At 48.0% G+C, this 14990-nt stretch overlaps 1 protein-coding gene across 1 annotated transcript in view; it reads right to left on the reverse strand.

The window, feature by feature from the left end:
* Positions 1 to 4379: 4379 nt before the first annotated feature.
* LOC119453912 (uncharacterized) overlaps positions 4380 to 14990 on the reverse strand; it is a 59394-nt gene continuing 48783 nt past the window's right edge. Inside the window, exon 3 of the mRNA XM_037715953.2 lies at positions 4380 to 5398. Within this exon, the coding sequence (XP_037571881.2) occupies positions 5343 to 5398 (56 nt within the window). The 3' untranslated portion in view covers positions 4380 to 5342. The remainder of the gene's footprint in view (positions 5399 to 14990) is intronic.

The following is a 14990-nucleotide window of genomic DNA, read 5'->3' on the forward strand; positions in this document are numbered from 1 at the left end:
CAAGCTGATTGTGGAGATACATATCTGAAGAACCATTTGGAAAATTGCCCCAGTATTGCCTCGTATTTAAGCCCAGACGCACAAAACCAAATTATAGAACTTTATGGTGACATCATCAAAGAAAGCTTAGATTCAAAAGCAGGCTACTTCTCCATACTTCCTGACGAAACGACGGACATCGCTGGAATCGAACAGCCTACTGTTTCTGCAAGGTACCTAAACAAGTGTGCCAACGACATCAATGGAGTGTTTTAGGTTTTAGCATCAGAATAGATGCCCATCTCTCACTGCGACAGCAGGTTCTATGTAAATGTGTAAATACTGCTGCAGCTTCTAGTCACCCTTCCAGTGATCACTGCCAGCGCAGAGAGAATATTTTTTTAACAAGAGTTTCCTAAAAAACTACTTGCGCTCTACAATGTCTGTGGAACGCATGGTTAGGCTGGCGCTTCTATACACCCACAGAGACGTCGGCATCAACGTGACCGCTTCGCTCAACTTTCCCACCGAGAGAAGTTTGTCCTTAAGATAGCGAAGCAGCAAAAATCAATGCAAGTAAAAAGCACTGTTTCTTCTGGTCCATAAGTTCTTAATTATGAAAACGTATGACCGCTCACTAGCTATTAAAACCGCAGAAATTTTGGCCGTTTATTCTAGCAGTTAGCATCATGATCAAAATTATCACGCGAATACAAAAATTACGTAGATACCAATAACCAATTTTGACCGACCTTGCTCATTGAAAGCCCGGCCCACGCGGCGTTCGCCAAAAACACTCGGATATTGGGTAGTTCAACTTACCGCATCATCTGTGGGCTTCGTTTGTCCTTTTCTTTCCTTTTCAGCTGCCTGCTTTTATTTCTTTTTTGAAACGAAGGAATACCCTCCTTTGATTTTGGGTGCAGAATAATTGTTGGCGTTGTGCAGGCAGTTAAATTACACATTTTCGTACTGATTAACGCGTTATTCCTCTATTATTCTACCCACATGGCACTGCCGCGACCGCTGCATGGCCCAAGTACATATCACGATTTCTGCGATCATAGTTATGTTCTTGCCAGGATCATCTGTCTTTCTGTGCTCAAAGTTTACTATCTGTGACTGAGCAACATGTTTATTAGTCGTATTTGACACATTATATACACTGACGTTTGCTTAAATACGTAGATTTATTGGAGACTCATACGTATTTTTAAATATCTTACTGCGAGGTTTTGTGTACACAAGCAGTGAACTTTGTTTCCAGCGACTCTTTTATTGCCCTTTAGCGAGTTGTATCTTCGCATTTCTAATATATACTTTGCAGAACTCCCACTTTTTATTTGTACTCACTGTTGCGAGTATTAGCTCGGTGTAATTACAATACACGACGAATTACAGCTGCTCCTGCGCAATCAATTGCAACGAGGGATAGCGTCATTGAGGTTTCTTCCTGGCCGTTGCATATGTAGAAAAATGTAAACAAGGTTCTTGAACGACAAAGATTCATCAAAATATTTGTCCTCAACTTATTCATTTCATGGCCTTTACGTTTTCCATATAAGCTGCATGCACTGCTTTGCTGGTTTCGAACTGATATTGACCCTTTTCGCGGCGATCCCGTGGGCGCTGCCATATTTGATCACGTGATGACGCGTCCATTGCTTGCCTCAACTGCCTCCATTGCCTCCTTGTTTACAATGGAAGTGTATGACGCCGGCGCGGCTCATAACACCTCTGTTTTCGGAGATATCGTAGACGGTGACTAGGTGGACGACACGAAGCTTTGCTCACAGCTTCAGAGAACATGCAAAAGCGCTTTCGGAGCTGATTGAGCTATGTCCAAACGGCGCAGGCAGTTTATATGGTGCTTCTTCTAAAAGCGGGGCTAAATATGCATTCCAAGCTTTGCGATTATGAATTCAGTCAGGATTAATTAGTGTGCTCTTTGTTCTTTATTCGGCAAATATTTTGAAGCAGTGGCTTGTCGGTTTCTGACTCAGTGAAGTTCCTCGATGCGGCCACTATATGATTATTTTCTGCCTAATCGCTCGCGGGTGTGCTCAGTTCCGAATCTGATAGATTTGTTCTTGCTGCGCAAAAGGCTTGAAACGTAGCTGTTTTGTACATTGTAATACCTTGTAGCAAATATATATTACAGCTAGTAACTTGCTTACTCTTGTGGACCGTCACGAAACATTCAGCTTCGACCATTGGTGCGCCATAGGTGTAGTCCGTCATTTATTGTGTGTATACAGTGCCCATATATTCAAGTGTGCGTCCATTCACTTATTCTTGATACGTCGGCGATAGAGTGGGCGTAAGTTTTCCTGCCATTTGGACAGATGTGTATAGATAACGTGCGCGAAACTTACTATGACAGGAAGCGGCGCTAGTCCCTTTGTCATTGTTTAACGAGTGGTACTCACTGTTGCCGACGTTCTAGGGATGAAGCCCTTTCTTTGAAGGTTAGCGATACAAGGCTGGCGGATGAGCAAATTTCTGTATCCTCTAGGAAAGCCGTACATCACGAAGTGCCGGTAACACGTTCGGACAGTTGCAGCAGCGGTCCGCGAACTTCGCCACACAGATTCATTCTATTCCTTAACATGCCAGTCACAATTTTTGCAGCCAACTGCTGCACACGTCTTCAATCCACATTATTCAATCTAGCATGATTGGAGCACAGTGTGTTAGCGAAAACTCAGTTGCATTTCCGACAGCTGATCGCACAGAAGCAAGGTAGAATCGGCAATGGTTTCGTATTCGTGCGCGGTCGCTGAGGAGAGGTATGGCGCGCCGCCGTGAGCGCCTTCTCGTTTCTCTAAAACAAACTGCTCCGCGAAAAGGGTCAATAGTTCTAAAGTTCATGTGATGTTTTCTTTACTTATTATTTAGAAAAAAACACACGGAAGCATTGATATCAGTTATTTCTGCCACAATTTTTGGGGCATACGAATATATTCTGTTATGAAAACATACATATTTTAATGGATAGCGCATAACGTTCAATAATTCGTTTGCAGCATCTAATATACAATGAAATTGGCAATGCAGTTATTATTCATGCATTTGATCCCTCGACAAATTCTATAAGGAGGAGGCCGCGCTGCAACCTGAGCCCCCCCCCCCGAACAAAATTTCTGGCTACGCCACTGCACCTGAGTACAGATATGCGACTTCAAATGACCTCGATTCGAAAGTCGAGACAAAAAGCGCTCTCTTTTGTACATCCTCCGCGATTTTGTTCCCTTCGAAGTAGGACTCAATGCAAATGACCTATGACGTCCACTTGGCCTTGCCGTCCTAAAATAATGGTACTTCGTACGACGCACAAGCAGCGAAGCCCTTGCTCTTCAATGTGTGGCTACATTTCTTGTCACCATTGCTACACTGTGCCGGGGGTCTGAGTGCAGCATCCACGACACACTAAACGTAAGCTGCCAAAAGAAGAATAATTTATTTTGGCCATCAAAACCACAGAAACAAGTGCAATCAAGTACAACTCTGTGCAAACAAAAACAAGCACTATTACGGGATAGCACGAAGCTAGGCGTGCACACTGACAGTGTAATCTATTTTGCAGCAGTTTACTACGTATGTACATAAGAAACTGAATTCTGGGGTTTTCTGTTTTCTCGCCCCGATCGAAATGCAGCCGCACCAGCTGGGATGTGATCCCACGACCTTGTGCTTAGCAACGCAACACCATAGCTGCTAAGCCACTGCTGCGGGTGAATTTATTCAAGTGCATGCATGATTACACTTAGGAAGAGAGTAACACTTGATGGGGTCCTCCAACCTGGGACAACAGTTTTCACACAAGCTGTGGTAAGCAGAACGGAAGTGATCATGTGGTACAAATAAACGGAGTTTATAAAACACACAGAAGGAAACACAAAACTACCAGCATATGTACAATTTGAATCCTTATACAAAGATGACAAAGAAATACAGCATAGATTGATGTATAAAAATGCATTAATGCCTCATTATTGTACATGTACATCATTGCATAAAAACAAAGAAGAATGAGTATGCCTTTTCACTCGCATTACGATACCCTCAACTATTACTACCATACACACTTCGCTGCATAACATACAGGAATAACTGGACAAACTATGGTTAACAAATGCTGGATTACCAGATCACGAGATTCTTGAACAACAAAGATATCGAAAAATTTTAAGAAACCATAAATCTGGCAAAATAATAAAGCAGGAAATAACTTAATTACTACTTTCGTTGGTTTTACCTCAATAAATATTCATCAAAACGTCATTGTTGTGTAAGCTCTAGTGTATATTGCTGTTCGAATACAATGATGTACCAATGATGCGTTTTTATACAACAATGCAGGCTGTATTTTTTTTATCTTCGCATAAGTATTGAAATTGTACGTGTGCTGGTAGTTTTGTGTCTTTCCTTCTGTATGTTTTATATACTCTGTTTATTTGTAACGCATCATCACTTCCGTTTTGTTTGCCACAGCTTGTGTGAAAACTGTTGTCCCAGGTGGGTGGGCCCCATCAGGCGTTACTGCCTTTTGTCCTCTGTTCCCAAGTGTAATCACGTACTTGAATAAAGTCACCCGCTGCGGTGGCTTAGCGGCTATGGTGTTGCGCTGCTAAGCAGGAGGTCGTGGGATAAATCCCGGCTGCGGTGACCACATTTCGATGGGCGCAAACTGCAACAACGCCGGTGTTCCACGCTTTGGGGGCACATTAAGGATCCCCTGGTGGTCAAAATTTAACCGGAGTCCCTCCCTATGGCGTGCCTAATGATCAAATCATGGTTTTGGCATATAAAACTCCAGAATTCAGTTAATGCAATTCACTCAAATAAAGTCAGTCAAGTAAAAAAGAAACTATCACTTTCACTTGTGGTGGCACTGGTGCCTGTATATCTTTCACTTGTGGCGGCACTGGTGACTATCACTTTCACTTGTGGTGGCACTGGTGCCTGACGAGCTGGATTCTATGTATAAAGGTCTCGTGACATAATTGGCACTGATATGGCCTCTCGCCAGTGTGCACGCGCAGGTGATCATTGAAAATGGACTTATGCAAAAAGCTCCGAGCGCACGAAGGGCACTGAAATGGCCTCTCGCCTGTGTGAGTGCGCACGTGTCTCTTGAGATTACTCATGCGCGTGAAGTTGTGAGGGCATGAAGGGCACTGAAATGGCCTCTCGCCTGTGTGAGTGCGCAGGTGAGAATTCAATGTGGACTTAGACAAGAAGCACTGATGGCACAAATGGCATACAAATGGCCGCTCGCCTGTGTGAACCATGGTGTGCGATTTCAGATGAGACGCTCTATTAGTCTTATAGTCACAGAAGTTACAGTGGTAGTGGCATGCCTAATGTGACTTCTCACTGTCTGTCGTTGAAGCTTGAAAGCTGGAAGGCCTCGATGCTGCATAAACAAATCAAAACAGGTTAACATATTATAGCATTTCATTTGAAAGCAAAATTGTAATTACAACATGTCAATGAAATAACACAACATGGATATTCCCACCTGTAGGTAGTGGGTCGAGGGCAAGAGTGGGTCGAGCCCAAGAGAAGAAAGAAGACCGCGCGCCCCTTCTCTGCTCGAGCCAGCCCCGACGGCCGCGTCTTCCAAGAGCCAGCTGCTCTACGTTTATTAAACCTTCAAGACTACTTCTCGAGGCTCGTGGCAAACTGGTGGAGGTGCTGGGTAAGCGTCTTCACGGATGTTGCAGACCCCTCCAAGGATCCGCGCTACGAATCCAGTGCCTGTCGACACTCCCGTGCATCGGGCCAGCCGCAGGATCAGGGGACTGTCTCCAGAAGTCGTCAATGCTACAGTTCCCACCACATCAACCGGTATGACCAGCGCTTCTCTTCAAACCGCCCCAACCGGTACGGGAAGCACGATGTCGAACCGTTACACACTTGAGAGCCCACGGATCCCGAAGACGTTTCATGACACAGTGTTCGAAGACGTCGAAGACTGGATGGTCGAATACGAGCGCGTGGCCTCCGTGAACGAATGGAACGACACGGAAAAACTCCGACACGTCTACTTCTACCTGGAGGATGGCACGCGTACGTGGTTTCAGAACCGCGAGGGGCAACTGACGTCTTGGCGCGAGTTTTGTCGTCAGCTTTTGGAGACATACACCAGTGCTGATCGCCACGAACGAGCGGAACGTGCGATTCAGGCCCGCGTCCAGTTGCCAAACGAAACTGTGACCACTTACGTCGAAGACATGACGCGCCTCTTCCGACGGGCGGATCCAAGCATGACGGAGGGGAAGAAGTTACGTCATCTGATGCGCGGGGTCATGGAGCAACTCTTCGCTGGCCTCGTACAGAGCCCTCCGAAGACGGTCGCAGAGTTCTTGTCCGAGGCCGTGACTATGGAAAAGATGCTTCTGCATCGCTCGAACATGTATGAGCGGCAAGCGAACAGCATGTCTTCTGCTGACATTTTCACGGCCATAGGAAACAACGGTGACTGCCTGCGAGAACTCATTCGCTCTGTCGTGCGTGAAGAGTTGCAAAAGGCCGCCGGAACACCGCACCCTACGGTAAGCTCCATAGCAAGCATTATCAAGGACGAAGTGCACCAGGCGCTCCGTGACACCTTGCCTCCTGCTAACGCTGCGGCAGTACCTCCTGAATATCCGCGTGCGACCTACGCGGGAGCCCTGAAGCGCCCTGCTCCCTCTCCGCCGCGGTTCGTTCGTGCTCCTCCTACGGTGTCAATTCAGTCGGCGCAGCCGATGTCGTACTACGACGCTGGGTATACACCGCCGCCGGTTGTTCATGCCGCTCCAATTGCCCACCATTCGGAGCAAGCGGTTCACTACGTCGACGACAGACGCCCGCCCCCCTCGGAAGTCGGATGTTTGGCGCACACCCGATCATCGGCCTCTGTGCTTCCACTGCGGTGAAGCTGATCACCTGTACCGCCAGTGCCCATACCGGCGCCTTGGGATTCGCGGCTTTTCCGCATACTCGCCGCCACCCCGATACGGCCAGCGACCCCGGGACATTGAGGACTACCTCTCTCAGCAGCGCTTGCCACCGCCTGCCAGGCGGCAGTCGCGATCGCCGTCTCCCAGACGATTTTCACCTCCGCCCCAGCGCTATTCTCCCGAGCGGTCGACCAGTCCCCGCCGGGAAAACTAACTGAGGTGATCTTTGGGGGCGAGGTCGCTGACGGTCGAAGCGCTGAAGACCTCCGACGGACGCAGTTACGGAAACATACCGATCCGCCATCACCTGTAGCTGAACGAGACGACCGGCTTTCGCTCGATATACCAGTGATTATTGACGGTTATGCCGTGAGTGCTTTAGTGGACACCGGCGCAGACTACACGATGCTAAGCAGGAAAATAGCAACGCAGCTGAAGAAAGTGATCACGCCCTGGCATAACTCGCAGATTCGGACGGCTGGCGGCCACGTCGTTACTCCGCTGGGCGCCTGCACGACTAGAGTTGAGATTCAAGGATCTACATTCGTTGCGAGCTGCCTTGTCTTACGCGAATGCTCCCGCAACGTTACTCTTGGGGTTGACTTCCTGCAGGAGTACGGCGCGATTATCGATCTGCAAGAGCGTCGTATCACTTTCTCTGCCGCACGAGCAATCGACGTGCAAAACGGCCAACGGCGCGACGACGTACTTCGTGTTTCGGATGACAGTGTAACGCTTCCTCCACGAGCCAGTGTCCTCGTCGACGTTACATGCTGTGGCTTACGCGATGGCGAAGCGGTGGCCGAAAGTAACTTGGAACACCTACTGAACCAAGGTGTTTGTGTGCCTCGAAGTGTTATACAGATTCGTGCTGGTCATTCGAAATTGCTTGTTACCAACTTTAGCTACGAGCACCGACACCTGTTCCGCGGCACTTCGTTAGCGTTTGCTGACGCAGTAGCAAACGTTAACTGCTTCACGTCAGAAGTAGTGGAGACAGCAGACACGTCTCTGGGCCATCTCGACATCAATTCTGAACTGTCCACCGATAGCCACACAGCACTGCGCAAGCTCTTGCTTGAATTCAGCACCTGCTTCGCACATTCTACCAAGGTACGCCACCCCGCAGGGGCGTCTGCGTCAGCAGGCGTTTGGTGTGTTGCGACACCACGGACCCGAGCACATGAGGGTTGGCCCCTCCCGCGTTTAACCGTACGTGGCTTAGCCGTGTCCGGGGAAAAGGGGATCCTGGGGGTTGAGCCGATGCCGAGTGCTTGGACCTTTACGGCCCCTCGGCGGAGGCAACACACCTCTTTGGCCTCCGCTTCACGTAGACGGCACCCCCGGACTGACCCACCCGGGGGAAATCGGTAGTTGCCTTTTCCTGTCTCTCTCTCCCTCCAACCTTCGTCTTTCTCTCTCACTTTCCATCTCTCCTGTCTTCTCTTCACTTCGTTTTACTTCTAATTTTCCAGGCAGCAAGGGTTAACCTGGTGTAGTTTATCCAGCCTTGGGTCTATTATATTAGGTTATAGTGGCTATGTACAGCTGGCGTCTTCGTTGCCTTCGGGTTTCGTAGCGTCCCCATGTTGGGCTCGGTGGTGGGTGGCTGGCATAGCTACCGAAATTATAGTTCCCTTTATGGCTCTTTCGTCATTTCCCCGACTCCCTGATCGCCCTCATAAACGAGGGCGCACCGAAGATATCTTTCAATTCCTTGGTAACAAATTGCAAAATTTCCCCCGATTCCATGTTATTCATTCTGATAACTCTGAAAAGACGATGAGAATGATTTCACCCTTCCTCGTGTCAAAGTGTCTCACCGAAACTCTTGGGGCATGGCTACAAGGCATCAAAAATGGCTAGTGGAGACCTCCTTTTGGAACTCCGCGATACGAAACAGCACGAAAAGCTTCCAAACCTAGTGTCATTCGGGGAAATCCCGGTGACAATATCCCCGCACCGAACTATGAACACCAGTCGTGGCGTTGTCTCCGACGATGACCTGATGCATCTGGCAGAAGCTGAACTGTTGGAAGGCTGGAGCGAGCAAAACGTGATCAATGTCAAACGAATTATGCTAAGGCGGGACGGCAAGGAGATCAAAACCAAGCATCTAGTACTTACTTTTGGATCAAGTATCGTGCCCGAGACAATCGAGGCGGGCTATGTAAAGCTACGGGTCAGACCCTATATTCCAAATCCTCTTCGTTGCTTCAAGTGCCAGCGTTTCGGCCACAGTTCCCAGAACTGCCGAGGCCGACAGACATGTGCTAAATGTAGTTCCGATGACCATGCCTCTGAAACGTGCGAAAACACACCACACTGCGTCAACTGTGATGGCGAGCATGCCGCACACTCGCGGTCATGCCCGTCTTGGAAGAAAGAAAAAGAAGTCATCACGATCAAAGTAAAGGAAAATATAACTTTCAAAGAGGCTCGCAGGCGGGTTTCATACCTGCCTAAAGTCAGTTTTGCCGAGGTGGCGCGTCAGGGGGCAGCGCCACAGCGGCATCCGGCAGCTGTCCGGCCCACACAAGGTGAGCCGGCGGTGACGCCATCCGCCCCCTCGGTGGCTGCGGCCAACGCTGCTCCGCCGCCCCAGAAGAAGGGGCCATCGACCTCCGGGCTGGTGGCCTCAAGGGCCTCGTCCCTCGAGACGAGGCCTTCACGTCAAGCCAACCGCTCGCAAGAGCGCGTGTCCAGCGCCTCGCAAGACGCGATGGACACAACAACCGGCCAGACGGCGCCGCCAGCGCCTAAGGAGCGGCGGGAATCCCTTGACCGCTCCAGAAAAGAGAAACCTCGCGTCACGGCGCCTGGAAAGGGCACCGTGAGCTAGTCTTCATCTTCTGAACACACAGCACAAACACTTTCTTCATTATGGAAACACAAATATTACAATGGAATGTTAGAGGACTTATTCACAACCTCGACGATATAAGAGAACTCCTACACAAACATAATCCTAAGTTGCTGTGTGTTCAAGAGACACATCTGAAACCCACAAACACAAACTTCCTTCGTCAATACACCATCTTTCGAAAAGACCGCAATGAGGCTAACGCCTCGTCCGGCGGTGTAGCAATAATAGCAGATAAGTCTGTAGCTTGCCAACATCCAGCCCTCCAGACGCCCCTTGAGGCAGTGTCAGTTCGGGCCATTCTGTTTAACAGACTAGTAACTGTCTGTTCCATTTATGTCCCCCCCAATCATCGCCTTGAAAAAACAGACTTTTATAACCTCATTGACCAGCTTCCCGAACCTTACATCCTCGTGGGATATTTTAATGCTCACAACACGTTATGGGGAGACTCGCGATGTGACGCGAGAGGTCGTCTCATTGAAAATTTTCTTCTGACCTCTGGTGCCTGTCTCTTTAATGAGAAGGAGCCCACGTATTACAACGCCCAACACGATTCGTATTCATCGATAGACCTTGCACTTGGATCCGCTTCCCTTCTGCCTGACCTTGAATGGAACGTCATCAAAAATCCTTTTGGAAGTGACCACTTCCCTGTAACTTTAAACTTAATAACGCAGCATGACAACCCTCCCAGTATTCCTCGATGGAAATTAGCATCTGCTGACTGGGAGCATTTTAAAGAATCAACTTATTTACCACGAGATTTTATAAACAATTTTAGTATCGACGATGCTGTTGCATATTTTACCGCTTTTATTATTGATGCTGCTGAAAAGTGTATTCCACAAACGAATGGTAGCTCATGTAAAAGACGTGTTCCCTGGTGGAACGAAGACTGTAGACAGGCGCGAAAAAGGCAAAATAAGGCATGGGGCATATTGCGTAGATCTCCAAATGCTGAAAATCTCATTCAATTTAAACAGATTAAATCGCAGGGAAGGCGGACACGACGTCAGGCAAAGAGAGAAAGCTGGGTGAGGTTTATCTCGGGTATAAATTCCTACACACAGGAGGCAAAAGTGTGGAATGGCGTAAGAAAGCTAAAGGGGCAACAAATTCATCCGTTGCCTCTGGTTAATGACCAAGGGAATACCTTGCAGGACCAGGCAGACTGTCTTGGGGAGCACTTTGAGCATGTGTCAAGCTCAATCCATTATTCCAAATCCTTCCTTAAATACAAACAGATAGAAGAATGCAAGCCATTTATACGCAAATGCCGACAGAACGAACCATATAACCGTCCTTTTAATATTGCCGAGTTGAGAGCTGCCTTGATCGCATGTAAGAGCTCTGCACCGGGACCCGACAGAGTCGTGTATGACATGATTAAGAACGTGCACACTGATACACAACTAACACTACTGGCGCTTCTCAACACTATTTGGGCTGCCGGATATCTTCCATCCGCATGGAAAGAAGCGATTGTGGTCCCTGTATTGAAGCAGGGTAAAGATCCTTCCTTGGCGGCAAGTTACCGTCCCATAGCTCTCACAAGTTGCCTGTGCAAGCTATTTGAAAAAATGGTTAATCGACGCCTTATACATTACCTTGAACTGAACAAAATGCTTGATCCCTATCAGTGTGGCTTTAGAGAAGGCCGATCCACAACTGATCATCTTGTGCGCATTGAAGAAAATATCCGAGACGCATTTGTACATAAACAGTTTTTCTTATCGGTATTCCTCGATATGGAGAAGGCGTACGACACAACATGGCGTTACGGAATCCTGAGAGACTTGGCGCTAATAGGCATCCATGGCAATATGCTAAGCCTAATACAAAGCTATTTGTCCAATCGTACCTTCCGCGTCAAAATCGGGAATGTATTTTCACGGCCATTCATTCAGGAAACTGGTGTACCCCAGGGAGGCGTGCTCAGCTGCACACTGTTTATCGTTAAGATGAACACACTCCGTGCCTCATTACCACCGGCTATTTTTTATTCCGTCTACGTAGACGACATACAACTAGGCTTCAAGTCATGTAACCTCGCAGTGTGTGAGAGACAGGTACAGCAGGGCTTAAACAAGGTAACGAAGTGGGCAGACGAAAACGGGTTTAAAGTTAACCCCCACAAAAGTTCTTGTGTTCTTTTCACAAGAAAGAGAGGCCTGATTCCAGATCCCTGTGTAGAACTGCATGGACAGCAAATACCTGTCAACAAAGAACACAAGTTTCTAGGCATCATACTTGACTTTAGGCTAACTTTCATCCCCCACATAAAATATCTCAAAGCAAAATGCCTAAAAACAATGAACCTCATGAAGATCTTATCTCACACATCATGGGGCAGCGACAGGAAATGTTTAATGAATCTTTACAAGAGCCTCATTCGTTCGCGACTGGATTACGGTGCTGTAGTATATAACTCTGCTGCCCCAAGTGCACTAAAGATGCTGGATCCCGTTCACCATCTAGGTATCCGCTTGGCCACCGGTGCTTTCAGAACGAGCCCTATAGAAAGCCTATATGCAGAATCGAATGAATGGTCACTTCATCTCCAGAGATCGTACATCAGCTTCACATACTTCCTCAAAGTTCACTCTGATCATGAACATCCATGTTCTCAAACCGTTAACGATTTGACGTGTACTACACTTTTCCATAATAGACCCTCTGTGAGACGGCCTTTCTCACTACGTGTGAGAGAACTTAGCGAAGAAATGGATGTCCCACTTCTCGAACATCGTTTAATGCCTCCAGGTAAGCTTTTACCACCCTGGGAGTGGCAGGTGATAGCATGTGATGTATCCTTTGTGGAGGTCACAAAGCACGCTCCTGAACTCGAAATCGCAATACATTTCCGTGAACTCCAATCGAAGTACTGTTGCCCTGAATTCTACACCGACGCGTCAAAGTCCCATGCTGGTGTATCTTACGCGGCCGTCGGTCCATCTTTCTCTGAATCAGACGTATTGAACCCTTATACAAGTATCCTCACTGCAGAAGCCTATGCAGTACTGTCTGCGACTAAACACATTAAGAAATTAAAGCTACATAAGGCAATAATATTCACGGACTCCTTAAGTGTCGTAAAGGCACTAATGTCTTTAAGGAAACACAAAAATCCTGTTTTCATTGAACTTTACTCATATTTGTGCAATATTTACTCATCTGGTAGACATGTGACAATATGCTGGGTTCCTGGTCATAGATCCATCGAAGGTAATGTGCTTGCAGACCAAATGGCCACATCAATTACATCTGAAGCTACCAATCTTAGCAGTACTATTCCCGCCACAGATCTGAAGCCTTTTTTGCGAAGGAAACTGCGAAACCACTGGCAACGCCTGTGGGAGAGTGAAACAAATAATAAACTCCACCTGATTAAGCCACAGTTAGGTTTCTGGCCCTGTACAACTAAAACACGACGAACTGATGTCCTATTCTGCCGTCTCAGAATAGGACACACATATGGTACTCACAACTTTCTGTTGACTGGTAACGAGCCTCCAACCTGTGGCCGATGTGGTCAGAGGCTGACCGTCCTCCATGTCCTCTTGGAGTGCCGGGAAGCCGAAACAGAGAGAAGGAAACACTTTCCTCTTGCATACCGCTACCATATCCCTCTCCATCCCAGTATGTTTCTTGGCAAAGAACCACTTTTTAATACCAAAGCAGTCCTAGGTTTTTGAATGACGTGGTACTACATGTGATTAGCCCTAGACATTCGTAGCACATCCTCCTGCCAGAGGATGCTGTTGCGATAGTGCTCAGTATAGCGCATGCCTCCAGGCCTTTATGTTCAAGGGCTCTGTTGAGGCAATAGTGCTTCATGCCAATTTTCTCATCGGACATACTTTGCAAATAGTATTTTATTTGCAATGCATATTTCATGCTCATAGCACACGCCATCAGTCATTTCCATAATCTTATTACCTGTAGATTTTATGCACTTTACAGCGACTATTTTTTAGGCCCCCTTACAGCCACGTCATATCCACCACTCGTAATTCATCGCTTCAATTCAAACTCATTAACACTGGCCTGGCGCTCTTTGGCCATTATTGGCCCTTGCGCCATTAAACCCCATATATCATCATCATCATCTACCAAGGTACGCCAGACTTCCATCATTAAACACAGGATCATCACGTACGAAGACGCACGCCCGATACACCAGCAGCCTTATCGCGTGTCAGCAAAAGAACACGAAGCCATACGTACGCAAGTCCGGGAGATGCTTGACGATGGCGTCATCGAACCTTCCAACAGCCCGTGGTCGTCTCCGGTCGTTCTTGTCAAAAAGAAAGACGGAACGCTACGCATCTGTGTCGACTACCGCAAGCTCAACAACGTGACTGAAAAGGACGTGTACCCGCTGCCGCGTATCGACGACTCGTTAGATAGACTACGGCGTGCCCACTATTTTTCTTCTCTCGATTTAAAAAGTGGGTACTGGCAAATCAAGGTAGACGAACGCGACCGCGAGAAAACAGCCTTTGTGACTCCAGATGGGCTCTATGAATTTCGAGTGCTTCCTTTTGGCTTGTGTTCAGCCCCGGCTACTTTCCAGCGAATGATGGACACTGTCCTTACTGGACTGAAGTGGCAGGCCTGTCTTGTGTACCTGGATGATGTGGTCATCTTCTCTGAAACGTTCGAGCAGCATCTTCACCGCCTACGGAGTGTGCTAGAAGCCATCCGATCGGCAGGCCTGACACTTAAGCCCGAAAAGTGCCACTTTGGTTACGAAGAGCTCAAGTTCCTCGGGCATGTAGTAAGCGCCAAAGGGGTCCGACCCGATCCCGACAAGCTTGCCGCTGTGGCCGCGTTTCCAGATCCTGCCGATAAGAAGGCCGTCCGGCGCTTCCTGGGTTTGTGCGCCTACTATATCGCCGGTTTATTAAAGGCTTTTCGAAGATAGCGGAACCCCTGACATGCCTTACGAGGGACGATATGCCATTTGTGTGGCATAATGAGCAACAGGCGGCTTTTGCTGAATTACGACAGCGCCTGCAGTCAGCACCCGTTCTTGCACATTTTGACGATGATGCTGATACTGAGGTGCATACCGACGCCAGCAGCATTGGCCTTGGCGCAGTGCTCGTCCAGCTTCAAGATGGAGTGGAAAGAGTTATAGCGTATGCCAGCCGCTCCCTGTCCCGTGCCCAGGCGAATTATTCGACTACGGA

This window comes from Dermacentor silvarum, chromosome 5 (assembly GCF_013339745.2).
Source record: "Dermacentor silvarum isolate Dsil-2018 chromosome 5, BIME_Dsil_1.4, whole genome shotgun sequence".
Taxonomy (NCBI): domain Eukaryota; kingdom Metazoa; phylum Arthropoda; class Arachnida; order Ixodida; family Ixodidae; genus Dermacentor; species Dermacentor silvarum.